Source organism: Mustelus asterias, chromosome 1 (genome assembly GCF_964213995.1).
Source record: "Mustelus asterias chromosome 1, sMusAst1.hap1.1, whole genome shotgun sequence".
Lineage (NCBI taxonomy): Eukaryota > Metazoa > Chordata > Chondrichthyes > Carcharhiniformes > Triakidae > Mustelus > Mustelus asterias.
Window position 1 is genome coordinate 31,483,772 of NC_135801.1, and position 13,376 is coordinate 31,497,147.

Below are 13,376 nucleotides of genomic sequence, written 5' to 3' on the forward strand. Positions count from 1 at the left end.
GTAGGAGAGGGATTGCAAAGATTTGGTTCAGAGTTTAGAACAATGCAACAAACTTTAAATATTATGGAAAGGAACTAACTAACTAAATTGGCAAAGTTTCTTTCACAGAACCTATTAACCCCAACTCCTACTATTTATCAACGAGTATTCATCATTACAAATCCCACAACAGTGAAGGAAAATGTTTTTGCATCTCTGTTACTGGGAACACAGTTCAAAGGAATAACTATTTTCCCAGAGGGACTGGAGACAAAATGTGTCAAAGGTCCCTCATTCTCTCTTGTCTTCCTGCTCTGCACTTCTCAATGATGAGAAAGCAGTTATTCAACTCTAGCTTTCACTTGTCATTTTGCCCTATACAAACAAAAAGCCTGATGGTTTAGTACACAAGTAAGAAAAGTGCAGAAGCAGGGGCACTCTCCCAAAGCATAAAACATTTAATTCTACTTGAAGAAATCTAAAAGAAAGCACTACAGTCAAAGCAGAATTTGAAGCTTATCTTCAAGCCTGTACAGTTCATCTTTCCCCCATTATTATCCTTCAAATTTGCATTTTAACATAAGCCAAACAATGCCGTTGGAAGTCTTCGCTTGAACAGAGCAGAATTTTGGCAGAGGTTAGGATGCTAAACAATCCTCTGGCAAATGATCGTACTTCCAGAATGTTGCTAAGACTAAGGAAGGTTTTAGAATTCAACAAACACTACACTCGAGGAAGAAATTGCTTTTACTATCTTAGAGTACTCACAGGGTTACCACTGAAAAGTGCAAACTTCACAAGATCCATTGAAGGTTTTTGAACTACGGTTCTTGTGCAAGGTTACAGGCATGATGGCCTCGATCTTGACTGCAGTGGGTTTTGTAAGCTGGGGGTGAGTGGGAAGAGATTTCGCTTGGGCTACGTGCTGTGCTATTTTAATGCAAAAGTTACCATCATTTTGTCCAACCATTTGGCTCCCCATTGAATGGAGAACACTCTGCAGGAGGTTGCAGGCTATGAGCAGATAGCAAGCCTGCAGCTGGGTTAGTGGTATGGTGGGGCAATGCTTGCAAATCCCCAGCAAGGGATTGGGGATCTGGATACATTAAAATTTTGAAAATTGTTTCATAGATAAGTCTACTAATCCTCTTTTTGTTTGAATTTGCAGAATCTAATTCAGCATTTCAAAATATTAATTTTGAAGACAATTAAGAGTGACTGACATTAGGCAGTAACATAAAGGTCTGTCCTCAGTTCATTCACTTATCCTGTTTTAAACTGAGCTGTCAACCTCCAAACAGCACAGCCTCATGCTCTGACATTGTTCACACCCTCCCTCACCCCACAATGTTTACCCTGCCAAGGCTCATCCCCAAAGATGAGCAGAGAGGGCTGGGGCAGTGAGTATTTACAGAAGAGGACAGCATTGCTGGGATGGGAGTCGCATAGTTGGGAGTGAGGGGTGTGGGCGAGCAGATGAACTCCGAAGTTGGTGATGTTACTGAGGTCAAAGTAGGTGGTCTTAGTGATGGACTGGATATATGGTCACAAGCTCATCTCACAATCAAACACCAATGGTTGTGAACTGTTTGGCTCAACTTTGCATAGTTATCAGGGAGAGATGGGAGCAGAGGTCGGAACTGAATTTGTGGCAGTGGCCAAAGACAATGGTCACAGAGTCCTCAGTATTTAATTGGAGGAAATTTCTGCTCATCCAATACTGGATGTTGGACAAGCAATATAATAAATCAGAGGCTGCAGAACTGTCAAGAGAGGTGATGGTAAGATGGCCTGACTGTCATCATGTACAAATAGAACTCGATAGTGTGGTTTAGATTATGTCGCTGAGGAACTGCACACAAGATGAGAAATAAGGAACCCAAGGATAGGTCCGTGGGGGACTTCAGTTGGAAGAGTAGTCATTACAACCATCTGGCTATGATCAGATAGATAAACATGGAATGCCGAAAAGACAGTTCCACCCAGCTAGATAATAGAGGAAAGATGTTGGAGGAAGATGGTGTGGAAGACTGCAAATAGGTCAAGAAGAATCAGGAAAGATAGTTTTCCATAATTACACTAGTGAGGGCTGCTTCTGTAAATTAGTGGGACAGAAGCCTGATTGGCAGGATTGAAACATCAATTTGCAGGAAAGGTTGGAATTTGGGAGGTCACAACACACTCAAGGGCTTTAGAGAGGAAAACGTGGTTGAAAACATGGTGGTAAATTTGCAAGGACAGCTGAGTTGAGTGGATTTTGTCAGGAGACAGTTGATGATGGAGGGTTAAGAGGAAATGGACAGTACCTGAGGAGCGAGAACTGTTAACAATATCAGCTAACATTGAGCCAGGTTGGGAAGTTGGATTGTCAATAGTTTTGTGAGAAAATAGGGTTGAGAGAGAAGATGGGTCTAATAGACAAGATGAGCATGGTGATACTTTGGCTTAATTACTACAATAATTACTACAGTAATAATAAAAGAATAAACAATAAATTGATGGAGGAGGCAATAAATCAATCAAAATGCATAAGCTTTAATATTCAAAATGACAGCACAGTGATTCATATGTATCAACAGAATTGCAACCATCCTGCTCCCACATTGCTATTAGAAACCCCATAAAATGTTAGACCTTGTTCAAATGAGATAAGTTTTCAAAAGCAACGCATTTAAGAAAATCTGACAGACAACAGAACTTGTCCTGAAAAAATAACTTTACAATAATGGAGTATCAAATTAATAACTAGATTTTTTTAGTTTGTTTAATAATTTTTAATAAGTTTTTCCACAATGTTTTAGTTTCTACTTTTACCCCATGTGTATGTCCCACTCTTTAATTTGCTTTATGCAAAAAATTAAGTGATTTTATTTTATTGTTTTTTGTTCCTTGTCTGTGAAAATTCTTTAGTGTGATTGGCTGCTTGGAGGCCCTGATGCCATCACTCCAGCTCCACCCTTGGAATACCCTCTAAAGAACACTGCAATCAGTTGCAGCGATTGGGGTGAAACTCTTGCCAGAGAGATCATTAGATGACTTGTGCACTTTATTCTGCCACTCACATGCCAAAGAGGCATAATTGAGCATTGTTTTTGCATGGGTACTGCTCAAATGTGACCAATATTGTTCTGGCATATGCATTAATGCATTAATATTTAGTTGGGGCTTAGTTATAGTAGACAGACTTACCTTTACCGAGTATTTCTGCACACATTAAGCATCCTTTATCCAAAACCCTTGGGGCTGATTGGATTTCAAATCATTTCAGTTTTCGGATAGTGCATATAAACTTACATGACAATAGCCTCAGCCTGAGATAGTTATAGTTTAATATAAATAAAATGGTTAGAAAAGTAAGATGTACTACTGAATAACAAATACAGGGTGCCTGTAATAAGTTTCTTTTTGACATGTTCACTGCAAAAATTGCAAGGTTAACTCGACAAACTAGTCTTTCCGCAATTGATCAGGTTCAAAAGTGTGGTTTTTAGATGCATTTGGCTTTCAAATTTATGGATAAAAGGTACTTGACCTATAAACTGTAAAATGATTTCATAAAATCAGTCTCTCCAACTTTTAAAAACACTTCGTAACAACAATTTCCACGCACCTTTTCCTTTGAATTTTCAGATTCCAGTATTAAAGTTAGATATATAGCAATATGAGGAATGTTGCCAATTCCCATTTGGAGATCCGTGGTGTCTTCACCCCACAAGAGTTTCACCAGATTGCTATCAGTGGGAATTGGTTTAGTAGGAGGCAGAGCAGCTCCTTCTGGGTCAGGGCTCAAGGTTTCAATGGTCAGCTTCACCTGTTAGAAAGCAAAATTGGAATCAGTGTTGATGTCAAGGAAACAGGTGAATTATTAGATTTAATTGTTCAGCTGCATTTCTACTATTCACTTACTGTGTTTCCAATATAGGACATACTTAATTTTCACCGTTGCCTATATTTTAATAACAAATTTAAACTCTATACACACTTTAATATCTTCCACATAGGATAACACAGCACGGAAGGGAGCCATTCATTCTATCTCATCTGTGTTGGTTCTTTCATAGTACAATCCAGTTACCCCATTCCCCCTCTTCTTCCACATCTCTGCATTTTCTTTCTAACCACTGATGTAAAAAGGTTTTCCTTATGTTACCTGCTTTTCTTGCCAATCCAGTTTTAAGTCATGCCTTCTCATTATCTACTCTTTAGCCAATGGAAACTGTTTCTCTTTATAGCTTGTCTAAAGGGCTCATGATTCTAAATGCCTGTGAAATCTCCTCTTAGCCTTCTCTGCTCCTAAGAAAACAATCCAGCTTCTCTGATCTATTCACATAACTGCAATCCTTCATCCCTAGAACCCTTTTTCATAAAGCTCTTCCCTACCCTCTCCAAAGCCTTAATATCCTTCCCTAAGCATCAATAGTCCAGCTGGCACTGAACAATGTCTCTATTTTAATGCTTGAAAATTAATGCAACCACAGAGTAGGGGATGGGGGGGAAAAGTTGATGAGTGGGGTTTGGTGGGAGCGGGAGTTTTTGAGCAAGGGCCAATGGCTTTGTCCACAACTATTTTGAGGAGTTGTGTACATGCATGCAATGGAGCCTCGGCACTAATCCCAGGACTGTCCCACCAGAGTCTCTGCTCAACAGTTGCCAGTGTTGCCTCGGAGCAGGCAAACCCAAATTATCATCCCATGACCTCAAAAGTTTGGGAACCCCCGATCTCAGTGTAATTAAGGCTGATGACAGCAACAACAGACATTATAAACCCTCCAAAGGAAAACAGAAAATGCTGGAAAATCGCAGCAGATCTGCCAGTATCTGTGGAGAGAGAACAGAGCTAACATTTTGAGTCTGAATGACCCTTTGTCAGTTCTGTCCTCCCTCCAGATGCAGTCAGACCTGCTGAGATCTTTCAGCATTTTCTGTTTTTGTTTCAGATTCCAGCATCTGCAGTAATTTGCTTTTATCATAATATAAATCGTCAACTTTGGTTTACATTCATAGCAACTCCAGCTCTTTCTTTATTAGGACATTCAACTCCATTACAATATTTCTGATAATCAAAACTAACACACAATAGTTGGCTTTCTTGTCAGAGAGTGAATTTTAAATACTCTAGTTAACCAAATTAACCATGTTGAGAATTCATAAGGAAAATTAAAATTTATCTCGTTGATTTTCTGTGAACTTGCTTGCAGACCAATTTTTCTTGCTTGTTTTCCACTTACACTTCCTTCTGTTTTTCCTTTACCACTCTGTCCCCCTCTTTATTTTTAGCTCTTGAATTTTCATTGTTGACATATGCCCGTCTTCAACTGGCTTTCTTAATCTTTCTTTCCCCGTTTAAGTCTCTGCAACCCTGTCTCCTTTTTCTTTTGCATATTTCCCAATCCATTTTGCAGACCACTAAAACGCATCCCTTCTCATCACACTTTTGTCTGTCTCTCTTCCTAAAAAGACTTCTAAAACTCTTCAACAACGAAAAGTAGATTTTGTCTTTCCCTGGGTGTTCAGAAGAGAGTAGCGAAAGAAGCTTTGGAAATGTTGTCAGGGAGACTTTTAAAATCAGTTTCCTGCTGTATGTAAATATTCAACTTGGTAATTTAAGAAAGCGAGCTGCTGACTTTCAGAGACACAGATTTGAGTTGGGTGGAGTAAAGAAGCTGAATAGCCCATCATGGAGCAGTGCGGGATAGAAACTATATAATAAAGCAAGGAAAAACTCTTAAAAGCTATTGAAAACTGAAAGTAGAAAGTGAGATAAAATCTGCCTCACAATCTAATGGGGATGTTGATCAGCAACATTCATGCTCACTGCTGCATAATGGGCAATATTACTGACACAAAAGTTCAATTCATGTAGATGAACACAAATATTTTACATGTAGGTCATTATATTAACATCCATGAAGGTTTATACCATAGAAAATGTTTCAGCCCCTCCTGTCAGTGCACCATACTTTAGAGCTTGGAAACCTTAAGGTCAATTAATATCAGTACGCATCGCAAATCCAAGATAGTGTAAATGTGCAAAATTCGCTATTAGTTCAGCATTCTCTCATAAAACTCAATAAACGCCACTAATCCACTAATTAAATTATCAGTTGTCATAAAATTGAAAAACTAAAAGAATTAAAGTTTGAAACAAAAGTTTGGAAAGTGTGGATAAAATACAAGTAATCAGAAGTGCAGAAAATGCTGAAAAAGTACATTAAATCAATGATTTGAAAAGTGAAAGATAGATTAAACTCAAACATTAACCCTTTAGACCAGTCAGCGCTATGCTGGATTGATAAGAACATAAAACATTGGCAACCAAACAAAGAGGGAGGAAAAGACAACAACAGGATGAGTTCAAATCTAGTAATACTTTCACGAGATAATGGTTTTTAAGGCTTATGAAGAAATATTACATGCTGGAAAGACACCAAATATATGTAACGTTAAATTTGATAAGTAAGCCTATGAAAAATTGAAAAAAGGAGTCTCCTCATTTCCTACTGAGGCAAAATATCAAGCCGCAGTCATACGACAAGGACCTTGAAGCAAATTTAGTCACTAGAATCTTTTCGCTCCAAACTGTAAAACCTCTATTTACAACTCCATGGAGGACAACAGAGAAGGCTACAGTTATAACTCTCTCGTATCCCCTTCTGAGAGCAAATATTGACCCCCAACTCTCCCATCCGTTCCCCCACTGATTGGATTTCGAAGCCAGAATTAAAGGATTTTACTTGAAGGCCCAAGCCTCCACCTGAAAGCAAGGGTAACATCATTCTTCGCTGAATTTGGACTGCAATATCTGAAAATGTCCATCGTAGCTAATTTCTCAGGATACATCAATATGTCAGGTGCACTGCTGCAATATTTTTCTTAGCTTTTAACACTCATCAGTAGTTTTCCTGCAAACAATTTTGTATAATAGGAAACTGTGAAAAGGTTTGGTATAAATTTATGTTGTGGAGATGCCGGGATATATTATATGCCCTGTTTGTGAACAGAATTTCCACTCACCTGAAGAAGGGGCTTAAGGCTCTGAAAGCTTGTGTGGCTTTTGCTACTAAGTAAACCTGTTGGACTTTAACCTGGTGTTGTTAAACTTCTTACTGTAATAAATTTATGTGGCAGAAGTTTCCCCTGGTTTTTTCAGTGCAATTCACACAAAATAGGTCAAATCAGTGAAAAATCCCAAGAATTTCAAGCACAAATTGAGTTTCCTCAATCTCCTTCATTAGTTTAAATAACATCATGTTAGAAGCCATCAACAAAGGCGCTAGGTTGAATGAATCACCATTGCAGGTTTATACGACTTGTAGTCATTTACAGGCATTTGTGGGGACACTTAAGGATTTTTTCAATGTGCAAGGATACCCATTGGCACATTTTATAAGCTTCAATTTACTGGGATGCTGAGTATTGTACACCAACATTTAGTCATTTCTAGCTATTTGAACTAGACACTGATTAAAATGTTCATTATTCATGTTAATCCATTTTTAGCCATATAAACCGACATAAGATTATCACCGACACCAAACCAAGTTTCTGGTTCTAGGTCAGTTGAAAGCACTTACTGTACTTGGTGTTTACCAATTGACAATTGACAAAGCCAAACTTGGCTAAAAACTGGTATAAACAAGGGGACTAGCTACAAGCTCAGAGCAATATTTGTTATGTGAAAACAAGATGCGTGTGATAAAGTGATATCAGCTGAGTTGAAGAGAACAAATTTCACCAAAAGGACAATTTACATTGAAATCAAACAGTTAATTGCAGAAAAATGATCGAAGCCAGACAGATAATCACAGCGGGTCAGGAAGAAGTCCTTATTTGGCTATAAGCCAATGGAACACAACTTGGGAATACACACTTCTCCTTTGGCAGTCCCTCGGGGTTGAGGATGACTTGCTTCCACTCTGGGGAGATGGGTTCTGTGGTGACTGAATTAGTCCAATCCTGGAGCAGCAGATTCTGTCACAGATTTGGTAGGTGGAGTTTGATGAGATGCATGGGTGGCAGACTCTGGATTCTATGCTCTCTTTCCACTGTTTACGCTTGACCTCTGCTTGTTCTACCCGGTGACGCTCAAGGTGATTGGCGCCTTCGTGTATGCTTCTAAGGCAATCAATTCCCATGTGGCGATGGCGATATTGCATTTATTTAGGAAGGTTTTCAGAGTGCCCTTGTACCATCTCCTCTGCCCTCCTAGTGATCACTTGCCATTTGGGAATCTTGCGTCGGGCACGCGGACAATATGACCTGCCTATTGCAGCTAGTCAAATGTGAGCAGTGCCTCGATGTTGGGGATATGAGTCTGGGAGAGGATGCTCACATTGGTATACCTATCCTGCCAGTAGATTTGCAGGATTTTGTGGTGGCAGCATTGGTCATATCTCTGGATATAAATGCATACAACATGGCAAAGATTAGTGGGAAACTAGAGGATTAGGAAATCTTTAAAGGTCAACAGAAAGCCACGAAAAAAACTATAAAGAAAAGTAAGATGGATTATGAGAGTAAACTAGCTCAGAATATAAAAACAAATAGCAAAAGTTTCTACAAAATATATAAAATGAAAAAGAGTGGCTAAAGTAAACATTAGAAGTTGAGAAGGGAGATGTAATAACTGGAAATGAGAAAATGGCTGAGGCATTGAACAGGTATTTTGTGTCGGTCTTCACAGCAAAAGACACAATTAACATGCCAAAAATTGATAACAGGAAGGCTATGGCAGGTGAGGACTAGAGTTAGTGTTGGGCAAGCTAATGGGGCTAAAGATAGACAAGTCTCCTGGCCCTGATGGAATGCATCCCAGGGTACTAAAAGAGATGGCGGGGGAAATAGCAAATGCATTAGTGGTAATATACCAAAGTTCGTTGGACTCTGGGTGGTTCCCACAGATTGGAAAACAGCAAATGTGACGCCACTTTTAAAAAGGAGGTAGACAAAAGGCGGGTAATTATAGTCAGGTTAGCTTAACTTCTGGAGTAGGGAAAATGCTTGAATCTATCAAGGAAGAAATAGCGAAACATCTGGATATAAATTGTCCCATTGGTAAGACGCAGCATGGGTTAATGAAGGGCAGGTCATGTTTGACTAATTTGGTGGAATTCTTTGAGAACATTACAAGCGCAGTGGATAATGGGGAACCTGTGGATGTGGTATATCTGGATTTCCAGAAGGCATTTGACAAGGTGTCGCACCAAAGACTGCTGCATAAGATAAGGTTGCACAGTGTTACGGGTAATGTATTAGCATGGATAGAGGATTGGTTAACGAATGGAAAGCAAAGAGTTGGAGTAAATGGGTGTTTTTCTGGTTGGCACTAGTGGCTAGTGGTGTGCCTCAGGGATCAGTGTTGGGACCGTAATTATTTATGATTTACATAGATGATTTGGAATTGGGGACCAAATGTGGTGTGTCAAAATTCGCAGATGATAGTAAGATGAGTGGCAGAGCAAAGTGTGCAGAGGACGTTGAAAGTCTGCAAAGGGATATAGATAGTTTAAGTGAGTGGGCAAGGGTCTGGCAGATGGAGTACAATGTTGGTAAATGTGAGGTCATCCATTTTGGTAGGAACAGCAGCAAAATGGACTCTTATTTAAATGGTAAAAAATTGCAGCGTGCTGCTGTACAGAGGGACCTGGGTGTCCTGTGCAAGAATCACAAGGAGTTGGTTTGCAGGTGCAGCAGGTAATTAAGAAGGCAAATGGAATTTTGTCCTTCATTGCTAGAGGGATGGAGTTTAAAAAGTGAGGTTATGTTGCAGCTGAATAACGTGCTGGTGAGGCCACACCTGGAGTACTGTATACAGTTTTGGTCTCCTTACTTGAGACATGATATACTGGCACTGGAGGGGGTGCAGAGAAGATTCACTAGGTTGATTCCGGAGTTGAGAGGTTTGGGTTATGAGGAGAGACTGAGTAGACTGGGGCTATATTCATTGGAATTCAGAAGAGTGAGGGGAGATCTTATAGAAACCTTTAAGATTATGAAGGGAATAGATAAGATAGAAGCAGGGAAGCTGTTTCCACTGGCAGGTAAAACTAGAACTAGGGAGCATGGCCTCAAAATAAGGGGGAGCAGATTTAGGACTGAGTTGAGGAGGAACTTCTTCACACAAAGGGTTGTGAATCTGTGGAATTCCCTGCCCAGTGAAGCAGTTGAGGCTACCTCATTGAATGTTTTTAAGGCAAGGAAAGGATTTTGAACAGTAAAGGAATTAAGGGCTATAGTGAGTGGACGAGTAAGTGGAGCTGAGTCCACAAAAAAAATCAGCCATGATCTTATTGAATGGCGGAGCAAGCTAGATGGCCTACTCCTGCTCCTAGTTCTTATGTTCTCTCCAGGGATTTGAAGTGTCTGCTGTATATTGTACATGTTTCTGATGCATGCAGGAGGCCGGGGACCACGGCTGCTTTGTAGACCATGAGCTTGTGCTGGATCTGAGGTCTCAGGCTTCGAACATTCTGCTCCTCAGGCATCTGAAGACTGCACTGGCACATTGGAGTCAATGCTGGACATCATCGTTGATGTCAGCTCGTTCCCAAAGGAGGATCCCAAGATATGGGAAACGATCCACTTTTGATCGGGGGCTCACCATGGATCTTGATGATTGGGGGGCAGTTTTGTGTGGCAGGAGCGGTCTGTAGAGGAGCTTTGTTTTCCAAATGTTTAGCCTGAGGCCCATTCTCTTATGTGACACGGTGAATATGTCGATGATGGTTAGTAGATTGGACTCATGAGTGTGCACACAGTCATAGCCTACGTACTGCGGCTCAATGACAATATTTGGGGTAGTCTTGGTTTTGGTCTAGAGGCGTCAGAAGTTGAACAGTTTTCCGCTTGTCCAGTAGGTTAGCTCCACTCTAACGGGGAGCTTCAAAGTGATGGGATGGGGTGTTGCTGCGAGGAAGATGGAGAATCCTTCTGTAATTTCCACAGTCAGACCTGGTCACAATTAAGGCGTCCCCGAGATCTCCCAGCATGCTCTCTTCCTTCCAGACAAGGGTAATGAGGTTGTAGATTCTTGTCGAGAGTGCCTCTCTGCCGCATTTTAATACCTCCGTGGGAATTCTTTCTGCTCCAGAGGCAGCCTTGTTTTTCAACTGTCGGATGGATTTTTTGACTTCATGGCGAGCTGGGGTTGCATTGAGATGGTGGCAGATAGCATGTTGCGGGATGATGTCAAGGGCACTTGCGTCAAAGGCTACGTCGTGGTTGAGGAGCTGTTTGAAGTGCTCTCTCTAATGGGCGTGGACTGCCTCTCTGTCTTTGATAAGCACCTCTCCATTTCTGGCTCTCAGTGAGGTGGGTCCTTTGGTGCTCGGACCACAGATGGTTTTAGTTGCACTGAAGCCGCTTATGTAGTGGTTCTTGGTGAGTTACTGGGTCTCCTGTGGTCTTTCCACCCACCATCTGTTCTTTAGGTTGCAGGTTCTTTGTTGAACCTCGGCCTTCAGTTGCCTGTAGGCATTTTTCCTCTCACTTGAGTTTTCGTGGAGCTTCCAGTTCAGAAACACCTAGTGTTTGTGGTCAAGGAGATCCTGGATTCTGATAATAGACTATTATCATCAGAGCAAGCGACCGCAAAGAGGTCCATATCACCTGCGCCACGACTGGAGCCAACAACTGCTGGACTGACCACCGACTAATCTGCTCAATCATCTCCATCACCCTGGAATACAGTAACCAAACCAACACTTGATCATGCACTCAATTAACTCAAGGGTTAAAACCAGAAGCATCTGATACTGATGAAATTATGATGCAATGCTACATGATTAAGTAATGGCGATCTGGGCAGAAGGAGAAGTCCAACCTTGTGTAGAATTACTGAGATGGACATAGATCTGTAAATAAATAAGAATGTCATTTGTGAACAGTCTAAAGTTGGTTTCTTAGGGAGACAGGCAAACCGTAAAGAACCCCATTTAGACCCCAAATACAAGCCGAAACATGGAGCAAAGAAGCAAAAATCCAGAAAAGCCTCAATGGAAGACTGCAGGCCTGACTGACCTACAGATCCTTGGAATAAAGATTTTTTAAAAACTGAAGACCAACCTGAGAACCCAGAGCATTGCGAGTGCAGCAGATGCTATCTGAGATGCAAACCCAGCAGTCAGCACAGATCACAATATACAAGCCAAACTACTGAAGCAGCAACAGATCCAGAGCTTAGGACAAGCATGGAGTGTACACTACCATTCCGAGAGCCTTACCGAAGTGCTGAAGGCTTGCAACAGGCTCAACACTAGGACCATTGGTAGAATAAAGTTTCCAGACAGAACAACTTCAGATTTGTACAAAAAGGAACAAAAGGATTGGGTCAGTACTTTACTCTTTTGTAGTAGGAGCTATTGCAAATAATGTAATAGCAATAAGAGGGAGTCAATGAGGCTTCAAGCTCCTACGATGAAGTTCTCCTGGCATTCAATTTGTACTTCAGTGTTTGAAAAAATGTAATCACCAAAAGAGCAAAACTTAAAAAGAAAAAACAAAAAAAATGGGTGAATGCATGGAGACATTCATAAAAGACCTGAACAGGCCAACAGAAAATTGTGACTACAGAATCCTCAGAGATTCACTAATACAAGATCACTTAGTAGTTGGGAAAAGAGAAACCACATTGAAACAAAGTCTGCACAGTCGGGGAAAAGTGCACCAACCCCCATTTTGAAATTGGTGTGGCGGGAAAGTCCTGCATAAGCAGGAAGAATGCCTAGCAGGGGGAGCAGAGTGCCACAACTGTTGAAAGTAAAAACATTATGAAGTTGTCTGCTGATTGAAAACACATGCAGCCCACAAGAAGAGAAAATAACAAGGCCAAATCAAATACAAAGAGTGGACGAGCCACAGGGAAAAAAACAAACTGTCCTAGGAAAAGTTAATGAAACAGAAAATAATTACTGGAGCATTAAACTGAAAGTGGATGGACTCCCCAGAGACTTTAAATCAGACACCGGTGTTTCATGCTTATCTGATGAAATAAAGTGGCTTACAGCCATCATTCATCCAGCTCCAGGAGGGACTACACTGAAAGTATGGGTCAACACTTAACAAGATTAAGATACAAGGATAAAGGAATCATTGAAACTCCCTTTGCCTGTCAAGAATTATCATTTTGAGCAAGAAAAAACGCTTACAATTTACGTTGATTTACGGAGTTGATAAAATGGATGAGCAGTTCAATAATGTACTCAGAAATGAATTTCCAATTTTTTTGATTTGATTGTCACATCTATTAGTAAACAGTGAAAAGTATTGCTTTTTGTCTATACAGACAAAGCATACCATACTTAGAGAAGGAGAGGAGAGAGTGCAGAATGTCGTGTTACAGTCATAGCTAGGATTTAGAGAAAGATCAACGTGACCACTTCCATCCCCCAACCGAAAAA

General features: G+C 40.6%; 1 protein-coding gene across 1 annotated transcript in view; it reads right to left on the minus strand.

The window, feature by feature from the left end:
- The window catches only part of intu (inturned planar cell polarity protein), a 95,183-nt gene that overhangs the window by 37,966 nt on the left and 43,841 nt on the right, over window positions 1-13,376 (minus strand). The window contains exon 4 of the mRNA XM_078211151.1: window positions 3,590-3,790. Within this exon, the coding sequence (XP_078067277.1) occupies window positions 3,590-3,790 (201 nt within the window). The remainder of the gene's footprint in view (window positions 1-3,589; window positions 3,791-13,376) is intronic.